The sequence below is a fragment of the Hypomesus nipponensis genome, chromosome 7, assembly GCF_054491055.1.
Source record: "Hypomesus nipponensis isolate SF chromosome 7, ASM5449105v1, whole genome shotgun sequence".
NCBI lineage: Eukaryota > Metazoa > Chordata > Actinopteri > Osmeriformes > Osmeridae > Hypomesus > Hypomesus nipponensis.
In genome coordinates this window covers 14746651-14765388 of record NC_140367.1, presented here as the reverse complement: position 1 = coordinate 14765388, position 18738 = coordinate 14746651, and the positions used below count along the sequence as shown (strand labels likewise).

Below are 18738 nucleotides of genomic sequence, written 5' to 3'. Positions count from 1 at the left end.
CTCAGTCATCCTCACTTACTTTAACAGATGCACTATAGAGAGCATACTGACTGGTTGCAGCACAGTGTGGTATGGGAGCTGCACAGACAGGGACCACAAAGCCCTACGTAATGTTATCCGGTCTGCTGAGTTCATCATCGGCAGGAAGGTCCCAACCCTACAGGACACCTCTCAGTCTCTTTACCCCGTTGCCTTCTGGCTGGTGATACCGAAACATTCGGTTTCACACATGCAGACTGGACAACAGTTTCTTTCCAAGGGCCATCAGACCATTGTTTAAAACAACATTTTAGCAAAGCTTTCACTCCACTTCTCTCTTTCTCTGTCTGTGTCTCATTCTGGTCTATTGGTGGCTGTTCTGCTGGGTTCTCACAGTCACTGGGATAACACTGGAGGATAGGGAACTGTTCAGTTTTGGTGAATCGCAGTGTTTTCTGGCACAGGCGGGGTGCTTAAAAGGCTTTGAACAATGACACGTTGGTCGGCAGGTTCTCTTACAACCCCCACTGGGTAAACAAAGCCCCAAGCAGCACTTGAGTGTGTGGGTGAGGGCTTATCTGGCAACCTGTGAGCTACCACCTTCCAATTGAGCTTTGGATTACAATAACCTGCATTGTCTGGTAGCCGAAGCAGCCATCTGCGTAATAGTCAAGAGACCCCCTGCATTGTAGTTATGAGCTGAAATTGTCCCTCTACCCAATTTCACAGAACATATCACTGTATCGACCAAAGCCATGTCACAACTTGTGTTGTTGTAGTCAAGTTTACTGAAATAGAAATAGCAACAAATGGAAGTTTGTTTCCCTACTGGACCTCATGCTGTCTCTTTCCTGTCTCCTTGTGTTGTGGTTCTGCTGTGGTTTCTCTATGGTAGAGATGAGTGAGGGAGTGTGTAGTAAACAGGGCGTGGAGGCTATGTTGAGGATATATGATCCGGTTCAGCTTTCCTGGAAAGGCATCAGACAGAACTTTCTCATCTTGGACCGCAACCGCAGTGGCAAAATCTCCATTCAGGATGGTAGGCTGTCATGGTCAAACATCTGCAAAAACTAATATGCAACAGTTAATTCTAATCATTCTAATTACATGCAGGTGACAATTCAGGGTGAACCTGACTGAAGAAGAAGTCTTTCACCTCACCTCCTGCTTTGACAACAATACCACAGGGAGGATATTACACAATGACTTCCTGCAGGCCTTCTTGCACCCACCACACAACCTCTATAAGAGAAGACCCGTGTTTTCTTACAGTATTTGTTTTTTGAATGTTTATTGATAGTAGTTTAGTTTATTGAAGATTAATCCATACTCAGGGTACTACTAGTCTCCAGAACTAGGAAAAAAACGGACACAATTATAGTAAATAGCTGCAAGGACTATAATTACTCTGAGATATAATTACTCTGAGATGTATTTGTCACTCTCTTTCTGTTGTGTGGCCATTTTGACGGTGATTGTTCTCTGTAGCCAACCAAATAAAGTGCTTTGGAAATGTTTACATGAGAAATGCTGGACAGTCTTTGTTTGGGTCTGATGTGGAAAGACACGGATGACAAGGAAAAATAAAGGACATTTGTCACTCATTCTCAAGGTCAGGGGTACTCAATTAGAAACTCAAAAGGTCCACTCACCAAATTTCCATTCAGTCCAGGGTCCGGAACAGTGATGGTTTATTTTCTGGCAATTACCTCAGAGTTCTGGGGGTAATTTTGTTCAAAGTGTCTATGCTTTGTGTCATAATGATGTTTCACGTTACCACTTGTGACAAGGGCAACAGTCTCATTGCAGATCAAACACATCGGTTTTGTACTCCCCACCGGCAACACAAATGCATAATTGTCAGTCCATTCTGTCTGAAATTTGCGATTTTCAGAATCAAGTTTTCAGTTTTTGTTGGGTTTTGTCATGCCGTAATTTTGTTAAGGAAGAAACAGGTAGGCCCACTGTTAGCAAATCGATTAGCCTGTGTTGTTGCGTGACCTACAGAGATTGTGGCCAACGTTGAGTGAGTGAGTTGTAATGGTGATTACAGTTATTACAGCTCCTGATTGGATCTTTGGATTGGACACAGAAGATACAAACCACATCTAGTAGGAAAATCACGCACCAATGGAAACTCGCTTGGATCATGACTAAATTAGAATGTTGATTTTGGCTTCGGTCCAAATTGTATTGCGTCTGGGTCTGGATCCGGACCGTGGTCCGCCTATTCAATATTATTTGCCTATAATATATTGCCCACCTAGATCTAGGTGGACAATATATTATCAATATCACAGCAAGACAAAGCCCAGGGACGGAGGGGGAAGGGAAAGATAGAGAAAAATCATTATCCACAAAAATGGTGAGCAAGAAAAATGTAACGAAGCAATTGCTATAGGATAGAGATGGAGAGAACTACAGATGGAGAAAGACTGATATGTGGAGACAGAAAGCTACTGTATCAATGGCAAAGCTAAAAGTCGTCTGCAAATAAATTACATAGTCTCCCCCAGGATTGCTAATGTAATTATTTGAACAAGGCTTTTCATTAGAATGTGCAGAGGTAGAAGACCGGCAGACTCCAAAAGAGAGTCTATAAATTAACTTTTGTTCAGGATCATATAATTGTACCTGGAACAGGTCTGATTGTTACAAAAGAGAATTGTAGTAAAAAGGTTCCTTACACACTTTTGTAAAATATTTGTTTTACCCTTTTAACCGAGATCAAAGAGAAGAGAAAACAGAAAGAAGGAAAGATCTCAGAATAACAAGACATAATCCAACTGGTCACAGATAAGGTTTAATTCAATTTGTGGGAATAAGCGCTCAAAAAACCAAAATAATTAAGTTTAAAGAAAGGTATTTTACACTGTACAGCTGTCTTTGAGTTTGTCATTTCCGTTTCATAGATTAGAAAATGGTACACATCATAGAATGGAAAAGTCCCATAGATAAATCCCCCAAAACAATAGTTCCAATGTTCAAAGTCGATTGTCTTCAGAGTAGCAGTTACAGTTATAAATGGCATGCCCTGAGACAAGAACCAAGAATACAGAAAAAACAGGGGAACATAAGAATTCTCAAAGAAAACAAACTACAGCTATTGAGGCATACTTTGTAAAAAACATCATAATCTCAGAAGAAAAAAATCTGAACAGACCAACAAAGACATTTTGCAGTCAGTAACGAAAGACACTCTCTCCTTTTGCCTCTTTTCATCAACATATACCTTTTTTCGTCCTAGGGCTTAACACTTTCCCACATGCTCTGTCACGCATACATACACAAACACACTTACATGCACCCATACAGACATGTCCCTTTATCAAGAACACATTACTTTTAAATACAGTAGTTATTACCCCCCTCTCTTGTGTGGATGCTTTCTGTTAGAAAAACAAAAAGCATAGTAACATCACCTCCACATGCAGACATACAGTAAAGCAACACTGCGTATTAAGTTGTGATATGCAGAATAAGAGGAGTACAGTCTATGCTTTCTATTGACAAAGATTTCCTGTGAGTCCTCTAATGATCAGCAATACATGGGTGGGGGACATCCTAGACTACCACAGTGAATAACAATGAGATGGGATAAACTGTAGCCGGTGGATGGGAGGTGGGTGTGTTACTGTAATCCATGACTACTTAGATCAAAGAGGGATGTAGACTTGCAGGGGATGCTATGCTATTCTCACTTACTTAAACTCAGAAGGTTTCATGTTCAGAAAGACACCAATTGAACTCAGATAACTATTTGAACCCACCAGGGAGCCTATAAGTGTTTTGTGGGGATGAACTGTGTCAGAGTGCAGGTAATATTAACTACTTACTAACCGAGAGTGAGGTCATGCCGGGAGATATCAAACTGAGGCTGGAAAAGCCGAGGTTTGATATTTCCCGGCATGACCGAACGGTCGAGGTTAGTAAGTAGTTTATTATATGGCATTTTTTGCTTCTTTTCATTTTGTAAATGAAAATAAATGGTACCTCTAGGCTAATTGTAACTAACTCTCAAGTCTTCTCACGGTGTTTCATGTGTTGCCTAGCAAGTCATTACTTTTGATAGAAAGCGGACAACATAGTTCTGCTAAAATGGCTATAATTTCAACACAAAATAACGACACAAGTGATTCAAAGAGTCTAGTCTTCATCCTCACTTTCGATGACAAATCTTTTCAGCATCATCTGGAGAGTAAAACTCAGCAGCTGACTCGTCGATATCGCTCATTTTGAAGCTGACGTCAGAGGGCAATACGGATCCGTATTGACCGGCGAGGAGGGCAATACGCCAATCAGAAGCTCCTACCGTCGTTGCCATATAATAAACACATTTACAGTACTGAGAAACACGTCAAACTTAAAAATAACTAATCACAATTCTTACACTGCCTTTTTTTTGTTGCAATGTACACATTTTTTTAAGCATGGCAACACTACATGTAAACTTTGAAATACATTTACCTTTTTTATTTTATTTTTATTTACCTATTGCAGATGAAGTATTGTTACCCCATTACAGTCCACAACTTGGCCCACGTCCCAAAGATTGGTGAAAGTTTCTTCTGACAATCCATCTTTTCTCAGGTAAAGTACCACAGGGCAGGAGTAAGAGAGAAGGAAGCAGCACTTTTGTGTATCTGATACGTTGGATCTAATTCTCAATTACTCATCCCATCATCATGGTTTTGTCCAGAGTCAGAGGAAGGCTAAGCTAAATTATTTACAGTGTAGGAGAGAAATAGAGCAGAGTGGAAGAAAAGAGGAGGACAATGAGGTGAAGAGAAGGAAAGAGAGAGATTTCTCTCCTCCCCTGGTTAAGAGGCTTACTGAGATTTCTAATGAGGTCCATGGGAGCAGTGTCAACACGTTTTACACTCACACACAGCCCATGTCAGAGACCTCCCGCTGCCCTCACACAGGTACTTTGATCTCACTTACACACAAATATACATATATATTCACAATTACACACACACATACCGAACCTCAAGCCTCAGTATGACAGAAACAGACAGAAAGTCAAAATTGTACAAGAGAGCTTTGTGGTATAAAGAGAGGAAAGAGTTTGAGATAGACATTTGTTAGCAATTTATCTTAGTGTTAGTTTGTTTTCCTGTCACTGACTCGCTCTAGAGGTAACAATTAAAACCTTTGGGCATCCGTTAACCCTTGATAGTCAGTGTGGAAGTAGGAGTGAATGGTGAGAGGTTGGGGCATCCAAATACACCAAATACAATAAGATCTCCACTGGACATATGGTAAGACCAAACTCACAGTTCTACTAGCATTGCTCAGTAGGGGGGCCACAACCACTTCTAACAGGGGGAGGAAGTGTTGTGCTGGCTGGTTGGCTGGCTGGCTGACTGGGTACCCAGTTCAATTGTTAGTGCAGAAGGAGAGCAGAGTGGGAGACAGGCTTACAGCTGAGGCCTCTTCAGAACTGTCTTTCTGTCTGTTTGTCTGTGGGTCTGATCCATTATGGGGAACAAGGTGTTAAAATGAAAGCACATGGAAAATAAAAAAGGATAGATGCCAAAGTAGTATTGGCATTCGCCATTGCCATCCCTCAATACTGTACATGTGTCAGTACTGCCACACACACACTAACAGACACATACACACACACACATTGTGTGTCCTTGGCCATTGTGAAATATATACAGTACTGAAATCCTGCCCGCTCCCCCTCATCTGTGTCCACCTGCTGTCTCCTGATTGAAAGTGTGGTTCTGGGGGCGGGCCATCTCCAGTCATGTGGTCCTCGGGTTGGGCAGATCAAAGACAATGGGCGGGTTCATTGGCTGGAAGTTGACAGTGCAGGCTGAGGCATTGATATAGGTGGTGGTGCCGTCAGTCATCATGCCATAACCTGTAGAGAGATGGAAAGAACGGCAAATGGGCCCTAAATGGAAAGGCACACACCTGGGTCCCACAGTTGACAGTACATATCAGAACACAAACCAAGCCATGAAGTCCAAGGAATTGTCTGTAGACCTACGAGACAGGATTGTATCAAGGCAGAAATCTGGGGAAGGATACCAAATGATATGTGCAGCATTGAATGTCCTAATGAGCACAGTGTCCTCCATCATCCATAAATGGAAGGAATTTGAAACCACCAGGACTCTTTCTAGAGTTGGCTGCTCGGCCAAACTGAGCGATCGGGATAGAAGGTCCTTATTCGGGGAGGTGACCAAGCACCCGATATTCACTCTGACAGAGCTCCAGCGTTTCTCTACGAAGAGAGGAGAAACTTCCAGAAGGACAACAATCTCTGCAACACCAATCAGGCATCTATGGTAGAGTGGCCAGACGGAAGCCACTCCTCAGTAAAAGGCACATGACAGCCTGCCTGGAGTTTGCCAAAAGACACCTGAAGGACTCTCAGACCATGAGAAACAAAATTCTTTGGTCTGATGAAACAGAGATTTAACTATTTGGCCTGAATGCCAAGCATCATGTCTGGAGGAAAACGGGCACCGCTCATCACCTGGCCAATACCATCCCTACAGTGACAGTGAAGCATGGAGGTGGCAGCATCATGCTGTGGGTATGTTTTTTAGCGGCAGGAACTTGGAGACTAGTCAGGATCAAGGGAAAGATGAGTGCAGCAATGGACTCTTGCTCTGGATCTCAGACTGGGGCGAAGGTTCATCTTCCAACATGACAACAACCCTAAGCATACATCTAAGATAACAAAGGAGTGGCTTCCGGACAACTCAGAATGAATGTCCTTGAGTGGCCCAGCCAGAGCCCAGACTTTTGAAGCAATTGAACATCTCTGGAGAGATCTGATGGCTGTACACCAACACTCCCCATTCAACCTGAAGGCATTTGAGAGGTCCTGCAAAGAAGAAATGGGAGACACTGGACAAAACTAGGTGTGCCAAACTTGTAGCATCATACTCAAAAAGACTTGGCTTTAATTGCTGCCAAAGGTGCTTCAAAAAAGTATTGAGCAAAGGCTGTGAATACGTATGTATGTTATATTTTCGTTCTTAATTTTTACAAATCAATGAAAAAGATTAAACCATCTTTTTTCATTTTTTATAAGGGTATTGTGTGTAGAATTAGGAGGAAATTTGGAAATTGATTCCATTTCGGAATAAGGTAAAAATGTGGAAGAAGGGAATCGCTGTGAATACTTTCCAGATGCACTGTAAATCTAAATTAATTGGAATCACATTCATGTGCAAGATTAAACCAGGCTGGGTTTTCCTGAGTGAAAATGATCTAGTTTCTAATCTGGTCCGCTCCTACAGGGCCCTGGTGCTCCAGGGAACCTGCCTGACCTGCTAACCCCCCAAAAAGACACCCTTATCCCAAGTAAAGGGTCTGACAACTTAGCTCCCCTTCCCTCGCTTGGATGAAATCACACAAATGAAGCTTAGCGCAAGTTCAGTCAGTCAAGACCAAACCCTGCACTCGGGCTCACACGGTAATGCTTCACTATTCACTCCCTCTGCTATGAACGCTCTCTCCTTTCCTTCTTTCTGATGTCGGGCTGTCATCTGGGTTTTAGTAGGCAATCGATTAGCCGCTCTCTTCTATCAATTAGCGGTGACAGAACTTTCACCGCTTGCCAGCCTTTCATAATGTTGCTGTGCCTTTTAAATACGTATTTCTCCCTGTTTAGTTTGTCAATGCTACCAAAGTGCACAACCTTCAACGTCCCCGTCACTACCCGGTGACTTTGTTCCGGCTCCTCTGGCTGGGTTGTCGGCTGCCGCCATCACTACCAGTGGCTGGACTCTATGGGGGGATTCCTCTTCGGATAAGGGGCAGACGCCCTTTGATAATTTAATTCCCCATGGGGTCTAAGCTCCAAACACATTTATTGTTCTGTAAATAAACATCACTTTACTCATCCCAGGTCTCTCCTGATTGAGCTACTATACAGGACAACTGTGTGAGTTTGATCTACCTTCATGAATGTGTCCAAACACGTGGAGCTTGGGCTGTATTCTTCTCTGGACGGTGTTGAGCAGCTCCATACAGCCCACACGCTGCATCTTCTTAGGAACCCAGTCTAGAAAGCCTACACACACACACACATACACCAATCAGACATTCAGCCCCAAACCACACATGCTGCAAATTTACAAGTAGATCTTAAAAACTGCTCGAAAGCTCTTCCATTTTCACTCCAGCAGTGAAGTGGAGAATAGAGATAAAGTACAAATGCACCCAACACCCACACACACACACCACTCCAGTACAGTGTGTGTTGTGGATGAGAAAGAGGGAGAGTGATTTATTGGGAGGGATGGGACTACTGAACCAATACAACCCCCCCCCACATCACAGACACAAGGACAGAGTGTGTTCATCTCTCCATCGTCAACAATGTCTGTTTCATAGGCATTAGTCTTACACTGTAGTGTTTGTAGGTGGAATACAAGTGCAACGAGCCCCCTACATTCCTTCAAGATTTATAACATTTCTGTGACTATCAAATAACAACACAATTGTTTCAGCTATTCCTAGCCTTCCAATGCTTTTTGTTTAGTTATGGGCGAGGTGGCATAATCTGCACCATGTTGATGCCAGTGGGTCTACTTCCTGTCCATGCCATGTCACTTCCTGCCTTGAACTGTATGAAGGGGATATATTTATCCTGCTCTGCCTTAAATCCATCACTCCACTGCTGTCCATGAAGACACTGCGAAAGCTGTATCTGCATCCTTCACTGTTTCACGATTCTTTCCTTTTGTTCTCTTTATCTGCTTTCAGACTGCATTCCAGTCTTTCTTCTGGACTCTATCACATATACTCCTTTCACTCCCAACTGTATATCACTCCCTTTGTCTCTTGTACTATCTTGCTTTCTTTCTCAATACTTCTCCTCCTCACGCCCCCCCCCCCCCCCCCTCACCCCCTTCTCTCTGCCTCTCTCATGCATGCATTTGTAGCCTGCTGTAGCCAGTCCATATGCTAGTGGCTTACGAAGAGATAGCTAGAGACACTTGGCTAAACTGAAGGGAAAATAGCTCTCTGTGTTTAGAGGCGAGACGCAGCCTCAGAATTCAATCACACACACTCGCCTGAGCATCCCAGCTGCAGCAGGAGATGAGGTGTGAAAGTGCGTGTGTGTGTCAGGGTGTGGTGTACTCATACATCGAATTTAAAAAAAAATCTGTGTCTGCGTGTGCGTGAGAGAGACAGAGAGAAAAGTAAAGAGAGAAAGAGAGAGAGAGAACAGTAACTGCTGCAGTGATTGACTCACCCAGTGGAGGGCAGTGTGTGACCAGGATGTCTGTGGAGTCAGGGATCTGGTTCCACTTGTCTAAAAGAGCCTGACCTCTGGGCAGGTTGAAGCCCCAGCCAAAGTACCACGGCTGCCTGCGTCAGAGAGAGAGAGAGAGTGAGAGAGAGACACAAAGAGAGAGAGAGAATATCATTGCATTTGTTAACCCCCTTGTAGCCCAGTGGAACCACAACCTTCATTACCTCCATAACTGTGTAATATCACTAATTTGGTTACACAATGATTGTATACACTGTGTAGCATTGCACATTTCCAGTCGTTGCATTGAAAAGGACGAAGGATGGTACAAATTAAACAATTTCTTGCTTCTAAGGCTTTGAGCCATCTTGACTCGATGAGTTCTCCTCCCTCCAGCTTGTTCCAATTCTTTTGTCACCAAATCAATGATGTTCCTAGTAAAGGAGGACATACAGGTTGTGGTTCCACTTGGCCACAGGTGTTAAGGGAATAAGGTCTAGAATCAATGGTATCTCACAACCCCTGACCCAACCTGTCATGTTCCCCAAACACAGACACAGCTCGGCCCCTTTCAAAGATAAACGCACACCTTTAAGGGCAAGAAGCTATGTTTTGAGGTTCCCAAACTGCAGTTGTTTAGCACAAGGTGGCAAGATGTAATCAAACAGAGCTTTAGAGACGCACAAGGAGGAGAGCTAAAGTAAAGAATCGTTAAAAAGTGAACGTGGTCTTAATCATGCAGGCAGCTTCACAGTGCTACAAGAGGGGGGGGGGAGAGAAGAGATGAAGGACAGAGGGACTTAACGGCTGGGGCCTGTGTTCCTTACTTCCCCTTGATGGCAACGCCTCTGGTCTGACTGACGGTGGAGAAATTAACATGTCACTAACAATCTGTACTGAGATCCATCTTCCCCTCGCGCTGCCACAAGCCTTGCCACACGCACCCGCAGACCTGCGCACGCCATGGAAAGTCCATGAGCCGCCGGCTTTTTTTTATTTGCTGTGCGCAGTCGCTTGAAACACCAACTTTATCATCATTCCACACTTTAGAGCTCAGTGGAATGTCAGATGGAGGCTTTTTGAATAATTTCCTGTCTTTGTGTGGCTGTGTGTGTGTCTGAGAGAGAAAGAGAGAGAGAGAGAGAGAGAGAGGGGGGGGGGGGGGAGAGGTCTGTTTCTGTTTGGTCTGTTATTGTCCAAGACTTAAAGGGCAATAGAAAGAAATACAGGGCATGACTCAAGAGATAAGGGTGGTAAATCAAATGTTTGCCAGAGCCTACACACAGACACACTTCATTTGGTATACGTGTGTTGTTTTGTCATGCAGACAAAGGATACATGTTTTAACATTTGGTCACCCCTTTGGTTTGCAGATTTAGCAAGTCAAGGAGAAAGGGTGATGGATTATGGGAAATGGCCATTTCAGCAGAATTTATTTAAATAGAATTCCATTATGTCAGGACACGAGTCTAAAGATTTGTTATGAAACGTCTAAAAACAAAAAGTTAATAGGTCATCTGATATGTAAGGGATAATGTATAGAACGCCGGTCATTATCGGGAAAATAAGCCCCGGCAGGGCGAACAGCACCCCGATGCGAAACGGAGGGGTGTAGCTTCGTTCTGAAGGGGCTTAAAACTGTAATGATCCTGCCAAATGGGTCGAACAGTATAATTATTGACGCTCCGAAGCGGCAGGTGGCGCAATGCACCTAATGCGCTGCTCAACAAAGAAGACACGTTGAACAATGCAACCGTATTGAATGCAACGCGGGATTTGCAAAGCCAAACCAACCGTCCTCAGGCACCTAAAGTCCGAGTTAAGAAGATGAGGAAAATGCAAGCTCAAATTGTCAAAATTATATTTGCAGTGTGATGCATGCGGTTTGGATGTTTGAATATGAGGTGTTTGGTAATGCATGTTGTTCATTTATGGAATTAACAATTAATTGACCATGCCGTGGCTGTTAACTGTATGGACGTGTTAGCCAAATAATTGCTAGCTAGCTCACGTGTCCAACCTAAACCAGGAGTTGGGTCAGGAGATTTACAGACATGCTTGAATTAACTGCACAATTACTGTATAATGTTGATTGGTAAAATGTATAAATTTATAGTTGGCTATTTTTGCAAAAACTGTTAATACCAATGTAGGGCTGTCAACTTTTATTGACAAGTAAATATAATTTTACAGTATGTTTGACAAGGAGATTTGCTGAACTGCAAATCTCCATTGATGCGTTCAATTCCCACCTAATATTTGAATCTCAATGAGAGTGGGTTTGAGGATTTCTGGAACCTCGAAGGGCCTTATCCCGCTTATACCATGGTCACTTGCCAACAATTTTTTTACAAACATTAATTGATGTTTTAAGGCGTTTTGCAATAGAAATCCAACGTTTTTCAACGTTGGCCAACTCTGATATTTCTAGTCCGCTCAGCTCATAGAACCAACACCGGCTTTCTTTTGGCTGAGCTATTAGCCCAAAAGCTAACGTTATGCTAGCAAGATTCAAAGGCAATAACATTGTGTACGGTTGACAAACAGTAAATATGATTTTACAGTATGTTTGACAAGGAGATTTGCTAGTTAACCAGCCATGTCACTGTCCCAAAATCAATATTAAGATTTTCACAAAAGTATCGGCCGTATACTGTATAGGCCAGTGGTTCTCAACCGGGGGTACGCGTACCCTTGGGGGTACGTGAAGGAAGTCCAGGGGGTACGTGAGATTTTTAAAGATTAGCATCCATTAGCATCCATTCAAAAATCCTTAAAAAATAGGTATTATATGGCTTTTCAGAATGTTCCCAAAAGTTCTGTTGATTTGTATGGGCCATATGTAGGTTAAATGTCTGCGTTCGCAGGTCTGTAATTTCTTGATATTCATCGCTGCGAAAAGTTTTTGACCGCTGTCATTGGCAACGGGTTTTGTGCTTCTAATTCACATCTTTCATATCACTCCGCAAGTAGTCCGGTCATTTAACGTAACGGAAAGTCATTGAAACTTGAAGTCAGAAGGTGGGTTGCTATGCACAAAGTTTTACCAATTGAAAAACGGCTTTGTTTATTTTACACAAAGCTTAAAAAATGTGTTGCGCTCAAATAAAGGCAAAAAAAATTAGATTGCGCACTACGCGTGCTTGCATTAACAATTTGACTGTATACCACCACCTTGCTGGATGTTTTGTTGAACTCTTCTCATGTCAGTCCCTTGCCCCCCTCCCTTCCTCCCCTCGACTACAGATCACCTCACACATGATGGTGTATTTTGTCATTTGTCAAAGTCATGTTAAGCTAGCGTTCAAAAAATACACTTGTATGCTAACCCATAGTAGCAGAACGATCGCCCGAAGGGTCTTTTGGCTTTCTCTCATTAATGTAACTTTCCTAAATTATTTAGACATGTAAACGACCATATATGTTCATGAAATTTGACACATAGATTGTTTGGTATGCCTAAAATACTTACACTTTGCTAGCAATTGCAAAAGAAAATGGTGGCAAAAAGACCGGAAACCGGGTGTCCAAACCCCGTTCTGGACAATAGTAGTTGACAGCGGTCGGGGTTGGACACAGTGACGTTAGCCCTTTTTACACGCAAGCATGTCACAGAGGACTTCACATACGCCCTTAGAACGGCCCCTCAACCAACCTCCTCAAGGAAGCCGAAGCAAGTTAGCTGGTAAATTGATGAAAATCCTGCATTTTTTCATATTTCAACCACCACATATCAATTGTCATTAGTAGGCCTAATATTTCATATAGACCAATTATCCCCCTATGTCACACAACTGTCAAGCATGCTCAATTGCGGATGTCGGTTGCAAAAGACGAACTTCTCCCGGGTCTATTACACTTGGAGTGTCGATCAGGTCTTCATATATCTCTGGCCACTGGATTGCAGGGCTTGACATTAACTTTTTGAGGAACTTGTCCTTTGGACAAGCACATTTACGTTTCACTTGTCTACGCACAAAAGTCACTTGACCCCGATACCTTTAAATAGCCTGACCAAGTCATCAGGCAAAACTGGCTGACAAACGGAGGTCGCTTTCTCAGGCAAATGACGAATGAAACAGGCTCGGTTAAAAAAATCCAAGATGCTGGCTAGCTTCAGCAGGCTTGTATCTACAACAGGCAGTCCTTCCTGAAATTTTTGGGGTAGAATGGAGTGAACGGGCAAAACTAGCCTGGCTAACGGAGGTCACTTTCTCAGGCAAATTATGAATGAAACAGGTTTAAATTTGGTTAAAGAAATCCGAGATGCTGGCTAGCAGGCTCGTATCTACAGTCCTTCCAGACGTCTCTGGTGTAGAATGGAGTGAAATACAACATTGTGCACACTGCAAGTGAGCGACCTGAGTCTGACTGATGCTAACGTCAAAACGGGGATGCAATCTAACTCAGATTGCCAGTTTTAAACAAATCACAAAAATAATCGGACCAGCTGGCTAAAAGCAGAATTCCTATATCTCTTGAAAGCTGCCCTGCTCGACTTTTTAGATGTAGGCTAGAATTGACTGTAAAACTGTAAAATTATGAACTTTGTGACATGATTTGAAGACATGGCTGCCGCCTGACTATGCGATCTACCGGGCGACATTCTCACTCAAATTTAAGGACTTTCGTGATCCAAATAAAAATTCTGATGTGACAGATGGGGAATCGCTTTCTCTCTGAAAGGCTGTCCTCCTCGACCTTTGTGGCCTTTTTAAATCTAACTATTTGTATGATCCGTGGTCCTTTTGACTCTTTAAATGCTATCCTTTCCCGGTTTTCTGCAACCACATTGCGCGCGCATCCCGAATGTTTACGAATACATAATTGGTCTATAGCCAGCTATAGATAAAATGTATTGTAAGATTATAGCTTGTTAGATTCTAAATGCAGTTAGCGCAAGACTGTATGTATAGTATCTAACCCCCCCCCCCCCCCCCAAACGCTGTCATGACGCGCGATATGCACCTATCTCTAACATAAATGACCATTTCTCTTGCTCGCTCGAAATACAAAATCCCCGATTTCCGGGAGATTGTATAGCATTTGCGGACGTCAGGGAGCCGCTATTAAAATGGGGGAGACTCCCGGACCTTCCGGGAGTCTTGGGATGTCTGCGTGTATCATAACCAGAAGTTTGTTGGTTTATAGTCTGTCAAATTAGTTCTAGTTATTGGTGTTCATTGACATACAGAGTTTACAGAGTCTGCTTTATTAGCATATAGTACATCTGATTAGAGCTAGCAACAATGAATTGCAGATTAAGCCTTGGGTCCCTTATTGTCCAGCAACGCTCGGCAGGAATTTCAGGTCCACTCACTAGTTAGCTCAACTAGATGCATCTACTACTGCGGTCTAAGGTTTGTGAAAAGCAGACATTTAGATCACCTGCTCACTACAAACAAAAGGAGTGGAAGAACACTGGACATATTGTACAATCAAATGTTTTATTGAAGGCAGTTGGCTGTCTTGTATATTCTGTTCAATTTTTTTCTATTGAACAATTGCTGGTGATAATGGTTCGATTCAACTTGCATCAAGAACTACAAATATAAGTGTTGTTAATGTGATCAATTGTAAGTGGGCTGATGAATAAAAAACTGTTTAACAAGTCCCATTTAACTGTTTGTTATGAACAGTATGGTACAGTTGGTACAGTATAGCTAGCATAGCCATTTCTAGCTCTGCTTCACAATTTTACGACATGTATTATAAGTTAATGTAATACATAAATGCTCCAAAAAAAATCTCTAGCTTTTTTCCTGTGTTTCACTGGCAGCGAGTTTTCACAATGTTGTATTTCACTCCATTCTACACCAAACACGTCAGGGAGGACTGCCTTTTGTAGATACGAGTCAGCTGAAGATAGCCAGAATATAGGATTGCTTTAACCGAGCCTGTTTCATTCGTCATTTGCCTGAGAAAGCAACTTCCGTTGGCCAGCTTAATTGAAAACCATTCAAACCGGTTGACAGCAGTGGGGTTTTTTGGAACTACAGCAAGCTACATGAACCACGTGATCAAGTGTCAGCGAGATCAAAGCGTGTCGCAACTCCTTTTCTACACTTTGTACAGGCTCATATACTATGTTGCCAGCGGAATAATTTCGAACGGTGAAAAGACAGTTTTGCTGCAATGACACAGTAGGTGTCCGTTATCACCTGATAATGGACACCCCTACAGCCAAAGAGAAACGGGTATTCACCCAGACCATGGTATAAATATATATATATACATGTCCATTATCAGATGATATTGGACACCTCGTCGGGCATTATCCCTTACGTATTACACCATTCAATCTGGGCGGATCCGGATGCATAGCAAAAGCATATGAAAAATAATATTTTTAGATTTTACTTTTTTTTAATTAAATATGAAACATAAATAAACACGTAATATATCAAATGTATACATATAAAACTTAAATTATATTTTATTCTATTTTATTTACATTTAAGTTTATGTAAATATACACTGTCGAGGCCAAAACTATTGGCAGTGACATACATTTTCAGTGTTGTTGATTCACATTTTACTAAATTTTTGTACAGAGTGATCAGATGGATTTTAAATTGGCCCCCCCAAAAAATAAATGTATCACAAAAACCCACATTTCACAGTTTTTGGGCCCTGGCATAAAATGACTGCCAACATAATTTCACTAAGTCATATCATCAGCACATGGGAAAGTGCTAATTAGTTCTAGTTAGGTGAAATCACTATCATTCTGATTGGATTTTAAGAGCAGATTGATTAATGTAAAATATTATTTGCATATATTTAATGTTTTTGACAATAAAAGCTTTTGAAAACGATGAAATGTGTGCTACTGTTTTGTTTTGTCAATATTAGTATTCCATAGCCTGACGTTGTCATACTCATAATTCTAGTCAGAATATGAGTCTGAAAACTCTCCGTTGGGCTGTGACTATGGGGCGTGTTTCCGAACTCGTAAAACAAATGCCTTCTCAACAGAATGCTTCTCTCTCCATCAAACACATGCTTCTCTCTTCATCAAACACAGATGTAATATAATAAACACCCGACCCCCAGCAGCACAAGAACATTGGTTCTGCTACGCAACACTACATAGGTCCTCAATAAACACCTCCATGTTTATGCAAATCAACAACACATTACAAAACAATACTTTCTTATATTTATCAAATTATAAAACGGAACTTAAAATGATGCCCAACTTTGTTGGCAGCTACACACTATAACCTTGTTACAGTTTTTCCAGTTGTTAACACACAAAAAGCTAAAGTTTGGCACAATTTTCACAACCTTCACTTAATGTACCAATTGCTTGACCCAATTTGGCACTACTTCCAAACTCCCTTATCTGCATTAGACTCTGACTTTCCTCGTTTTCACACGGATGCCAATTACACATCACCTTGTTGTCAAAACACTACACACAATGTTCATTTGTTGCACATACTTCTCAAGTAAAATCTCAAAGTATCAACCTACAACACAATTATTCAAATCTCACACTCAGGTCTGGTGAGCAATTTGCAATCAGGACTGCAGCATAAAAAGGTCCTTGGGCCTCTGTTTTGTTTGGTGAACAATGGAGAACATATTGACAACCAGAGAAGGAGAGGGGTAAGAGTGAGAGAAGGAGGAGGAGGACAAGAAGAAGGGGGACAAGGGGGAGGAGGAGTAGGAGGACAGAGAGAAGGAAGAGGAGAAGGAAGAGTAGGAGGAAGAGGAGGAGGAGGATAAGGATGAGGAGGAGGACAAGGAAGAGGAGGAGAAGGACAAGGAGAAGAAGAAGAAGGAGGAGAAAGAAGGAGAACGGTCATCTCTAATGAGATTCGGGCCACTGTGGTAGACCATGTGCTCAACCACGGTTTGAGCATGAGGGAGGCTGGCCAGAGGGTCCAACCAGATCTCAGCCGCTTCACAGTTGCTGCCATCATTAGAACCTTCAGGATGGAGAACAGGTACAAAATCTATTTGCCTTGTGTACTGTAATACTGCATATCAATAGAATACAGTGTGCTCACAGTATTTGTATTCTGCAGGACTGAAAGAGAACCACACCGTGGAGGAAGAACACACACTTTCACAGCCGAACAGGAGACTGAAATTGTAAATATGGTTTGTGACAAACGCTATCACACTCCGACAAATACAAGCTAGGATCCTGGCTGACCATGCTACATTCAGAAACGTCCAGACCGTCAGCCTGTTCTCTGTGTGTACTGAAATAAAAACTTTTTTAGCGGCATATTTGTGTGCTGTTTTATGTTTGACTATGAAAAAAGTAGGCCTACGCAGACATTTTACAAAAGGAGAAATGGCTCATTCTCCAGAGTCATTGTCATCCATTTCTATAATTGTGTTTTCAATTTTGCAGTACAGTGTGCTATGAATGCTTGGTAGTGTGCAGCAAATCCTTAGTTGTGTGTACTGTTATGAATGGTAGGTGTGTGTCATTTGAAAATATGGCTGTGTGTACCAAATGAGGACACAAGTTCAATTTTGTGAACAGGTAAGAGATTTGATCATCAAGTCATCTTGCAAAGGAAGTGTCAGGTTTAGCATTTTGTGTGTGAGGTTTTCAGTTTTGTGTGTGCAGTTTAGAGAAAGCCGTTATTGTTTTGAGAAATGTGTGTTAACAATTGTGAAAAACTGTAAAAGGGGCGAGGGAGTCTTCAAGGAACTTCGCACTCCTTTCTCCATCATTGGCCCCCAAGGCCAGTGTGAAACAGGTCAGCCTTGGGCCCTCTGTTTCTGGAATTTTGGAAGACAGTTTTCAAAGGAGTTGTGATGCACGTGAGCCACCCTACTGTATAGACTCTAAAATGTCTAATTCTGTTTCTACAGCCACACAATTGGATTAAAACACGGAAATGTGACAGTTATATTATAACTTTTCAAATGCTTACACGCATTTTTTTTACTTGTCCTCTTTTTTTCCAAAACTTTACACACAAATCCTAGAACTGCACAAACAACATTCAAAATGCCTTGCTTCTCTTGCAAAATGAAGAACTGCATTCAAAATATCACAAACACGTCTCAAAAGCAAACATTTGTAAACACCACAATCGACTCAAATTAGGCTATTTATAGGCCTATTCTAAAGCCATGATTGGTTGGTGTTGAGTAAACCAATGAGTGTTTGCACATGTGAGAGGTTAGTGTGAGGCACTGATGAATTAGTGTGGCATTTTGATTGGTTGTGTTTGATAAAGGAAATCAAGATGCTTCCTGTTAGAATTTTGTGTGTTACAGAATTGTGTGTTGTGTTTTGCAAAAAGTATTTTATGAAATTAAAAACTGAGTCAAAGGCCAAAAATGTGCGTATGGTTTTGCAGATTTGAGGTGTGGTTTTTGGTGTTTGAGTGTCAGGTTTCAGAAATTGTGTGAAAAGTAAGGAATTTGTGTGTAAGAATTTGAAAAAAACTGTAGTAGACACTGACATTTACACACACGCACAGCCCACGGTGGTACAGAACGAGCATATCAGTGATTAACTTGGTCCGCCCACTTAAAGTGGCGAGGCGCCA

At 42.0% G+C, this 18738-nt stretch overlaps 1 protein-coding gene across 5 annotated transcripts in view; it reads right to left on the bottom strand.

Annotated features, from left to right (window-relative positions):
• Positions 1-2771: 2771 nt before the first annotated feature.
• The window catches only part of LOC146276918 (metallophosphoesterase domain-containing protein 1), a 62146-nt gene continuing 46179 nt past the window's right edge, over positions 2772-18738 (bottom strand). For 2 of the 5 annotated variants that reach the window (XM_084701933.1, XM_084701931.1), the window contains exons 3-5: positions 9212-9327; positions 7910-8023; positions 2772-5854 (exon numbers count right to left, since the gene is read on the bottom strand). In XM_084701933.1, the coding sequence (XP_084558059.1) occupies positions 5736-5854; positions 7910-8023; positions 9212-9327 (349 nt within the window). In that variant the 3' untranslated portion in view covers positions 2772-5735. The remainder of the gene's footprint in view (positions 5855-7909; positions 8024-9211; positions 9328-18738) is intronic. The other 3 variants (XR_014762512.1, XR_014762513.1, XM_084701932.1) reach the window with 3 other exon arrangements.